We start from the raw sequence: 3,384 nt of genomic DNA, 5'->3' as shown, positions 1-3,384 counted from the left end.
CGCGCCCGGCCCAGGCTGCCTTTTCTAAGTCATCCTCAGCCAGGATGTTATGCCTGGTTTAGAGTATTTTTCGAGAATTCCTACTGATGGGGAAGAATCAGCCCTGCTGAGAGGCGGTCTCTTGCAGGGCAGGTCGCCACCTCTATGATACCAAGTGAGGAGCGAACTCATCTCCCAAAGGCCAGCCAGCCAAAGGAAACAGTCTCACTCAGCATCCTTGATTCCTGGGGGGGGCCTCGTTTCCATATGCGTGCTCAGAGGACCATCTGAGTTTTGGGAAACGGGGAATAGGGAAATGATTGGAAAATGAACATTAGAAACATTCACACTCTGGGGGTAAGCGGTTCTGGTCCACGTTCAGTTTTATATTCCTACCCCCACCGTGGGGAAGCACAGAACCGACCGAGGACAGGCTGAGGGCCCCACCCCTGCCCCTCCTGTTCCATCTGTACTGCTACCCCACCCCCAACCCACACTCGATTATTATTTGTTGTAGCCCAGAATTTCTTTCTTTCTTTCTTTTTTTTTTTTTGAGACGGAGTCTCACTCTGTTGCCCAGGCTGGAGTGCAGTGGTGTGATCTCAGCTCACTGCAACCTCTACCTCCCAGGTTCAAGCGATTCTCCTGCCTCAGCCTCCTGAGTAGCTGGGACTACAGGTGCATACCACCACGTCTGGTTAATTTTTGTATGTTTAGTAGAGACAGGGTTTCATGACGTTGGCCAGGCTGGGCTCGAATTCCCGACCCCAGGCGATCCACCCGCCTCGGCCTCCCAAAATGCTAGGATTACAAGCATGAACCACCACTCCCGGCCCAGAATTTCTTTTGTAGCCCACATTTTTCTAGTGAAAATAATATAGCAACACTATGTGGAAAGCCTGAAAACAGAAAAACAGAATCTCATAGTCCTGCTTTCTCCCCCAGCTGGCGGCATTAATAACAATGTGTGTAGTGCACATTTCCTTTCTGCATTTTGCATGCAGAGCATGTTTTAAAGTTGCAATCAGTGTTCATAAAATTCTTGGCTCTTCCTTTTTTGTACACAAGTACATTGTAATCATTCACCTTGCGGCCACACAACCAGCATTAATCATCGTTTCAATGGTTGTTTGATGTGTGGTGGTGAAAGCTCTAACAGAATTAATCCTCTTCTACGGGTCATTTGTGTTCCTGACACATTTGCTGTCATGAATAATCCCATCATGAATTCTTCCATGCTATAACTTTTTCCTGCTTTAATAATTTGCTTAGGATAGATGCCCAGAACTGGGATTATTGGGTCAAAGGAAATGAGAATTACTTTGGCTCCTGACACTATGTCTCAGTTGCCTTCTGGAGGTTTGCAACAGTGCAGCTCTGCCAGCAGTACAGGCCCGGGGCTCGGGGATACCTCACCGGCCTAAATGACGAACACAAAACTGCCCCAGCCCTCAGCCTGCTCTGGAGGGGCGCATTTGATGCATGACCTCTGTTGACAGCACTGGCAAAGCAAGTCGCCCTTAAACCCTTAAACCCTTAAACCCTGTATCCCCCCTATATAATCTTTCAGCCCCACAAGAGGATGTGGACGAGACCCCCAGCCCCACAGAACCAGGCACAGAGGCCCCGGAGCCCCCCGAGGAGCCACTCCTGGGGGAGCTGACAGTGACAGGATCCTCCCCTGACTCGCTGAGCCTCTCCTGGAGCGTCCCCCAGGGCCACTTCGACTCCTTCACTGTACAATATAAGGACAGGGATGGGCGGCCCCAGGTGGTGCGTGTCGGGGGCGAGGAGAGCGAGGTCACCGTGGGGGGCCTGGAGCCCGGACGCAAATACAAGATGCACCTGTACGGCCTCCACGAAGGGCAGCGCCTGGGCCCGGTGTCTGCCGTGGGCATCACAGGTGAGTGAGTGTGGGTGGGGCAGGGTCGGAAGACAGCCCTAGAAAATGTGCCCTTCTCTACTATTTTCCTATACATATTTCTGTCTTGATGGGGCTCACATTGAAAGGAATATATCAACATTATGGAAAGGCATGCATGGAGAGACAGGCTGCGATCCAGCAAATGAAGCAAAGGCGGGTGAGCATGTGATAGGGAGGCCCAGGGCTCAGGTCAGGACCAGAGAGGGACGCCTAAGCCACCCTGCCCGTGGGTACCTAGGGGACAGCCATGACCTGAGGCCAGGCAGGCCTTAGCCTGGTGACAGCTTTAGAGAGGAGGTGAAGCGTGCCAGATCATCACAGCTGGTGCAAAGTCCGGGAGGCTAGAAAGAGCATGGTGTGTGGGAAGCACTGAGGGTTGAGTGGGGTGTCCTTTGCGGTGAGTAGATCATCCTGAAGTGTGGGAGCAGAGGAGGGGACCGCTCACCAGGCCTGGGGTCTCCCAGGGATGAGGTTGCTCAGGTCTGTGCTGAGACGGCCCCAGCAGCTGTGCCTGTGTGAAGCTCATCCGTGGGGGCTGAAGATGGGGATGGGGTGACAGGGAGCCTGGAGGCAGGGAGGCCAGTAGGCAGTTGGTGGCCTTGGTGAGAGGTGACCGTGGCCCAAACCAGGCCCGGGGACTGGAGGTGGGGAGGAAGGTATCCGGGGAATTCAGGGTAAAGATGCCCTGAGGCTGCTGGCAGCTGGTGAGGGGCCAGGTCCAGGAACACGCCCCAAGCTCTGGCCTCGGGAGGGGTGTGCTGAGCTTGTTGGGGAGCAAAGACAGAAGCCCAGTGAACAAAAGATGGCGAGGAGGCCCCAGTGCAGGGAGGCCGAGGGTGCAGAGGCCGAGTGGGGCTGTGCTCAGAAGAGAGGTGGTGCTGGAGGGACAGGGAGAGGTGGCCTGGGTGTTGGGAGGTGGGGGTGAGGTGGGGGCTGAGGGCAGGGGTCAGGGTGAGGGATAGGAAAGGCCAGGAGAGGAGAGCAAGAAGAGCTTTGCTGGAGGCGCTGTGGGCAGCGTCGTCCTGCTCTCGGGCACTTTGTGTTTTGTGACACATCCTTTCTATGCTGAACTGAGGACCCAGGGACCTCACTGTCCCCATACCTGTCTGTCCAGCTCCAGAGGATGAAGCCGAGACCACCCAAGCAGCACCCACCACGACCCCTGAGCCCCCCATCAAGCCTCGCCTGGGGGAGCTGACAGTGACTGACGCCACCCCCGATTCCCTCAGCCTGTCCTGGACGGTCCCCGAGGGCCAGTTTGACCACTTCCTGGTCCAGTACAGGAATGGGGACGGGCAGCCCAAGGCGGTGCGGGTGCCGGGGCATGAGGACGGGGTCACCATCTCAGGCCTGGAGCCAGACCACAAGTACAAGATGAACCTGTACGGCTTCCACGGTGGCCAGCGCGTGGGTCCCATGTCTGTCATCGGGGTGACGGGTGAGTGAACAGTGGGAGCCACAGGGTGGGAGCTGTGGGAGGG

General features: G+C 55.9%; 1 protein-coding gene across 1 annotated transcript in view; it reads left to right on the top strand.

The window, feature by feature from the left end:
- Positions 1-1,515: 1,515 nt before the first annotated feature.
- LOC108523818 (tenascin-X-like) overlaps positions 1,516-3,384 on the top strand; it is a gene marked incomplete at its 5' end in the record, with an annotated part of 5,174 nt that continues 3,305 nt past the window's right edge. The window contains 2 exon segments of the mRNA XM_017864599.1: positions 1,516-1,882; positions 3,018-3,341. Coding sequence (XP_017720088.1) covers positions 1,516-1,882; positions 3,018-3,341 — 691 coding nt within the window.

The sequence above is a fragment of the Rhinopithecus bieti genome, unplaced genomic scaffold (assembly GCF_001698545.2).
Source record: "Rhinopithecus bieti isolate Rb0 unplaced genomic scaffold, ASM169854v2 scaffold_78506, whole genome shotgun sequence".
In the NCBI taxonomy this organism is placed as follows: domain Eukaryota; kingdom Metazoa; phylum Chordata; class Mammalia; order Primates; family Cercopithecidae; genus Rhinopithecus; species Rhinopithecus bieti.
This window is presented reverse-complemented; position numbering and strand designations above follow the sequence as displayed.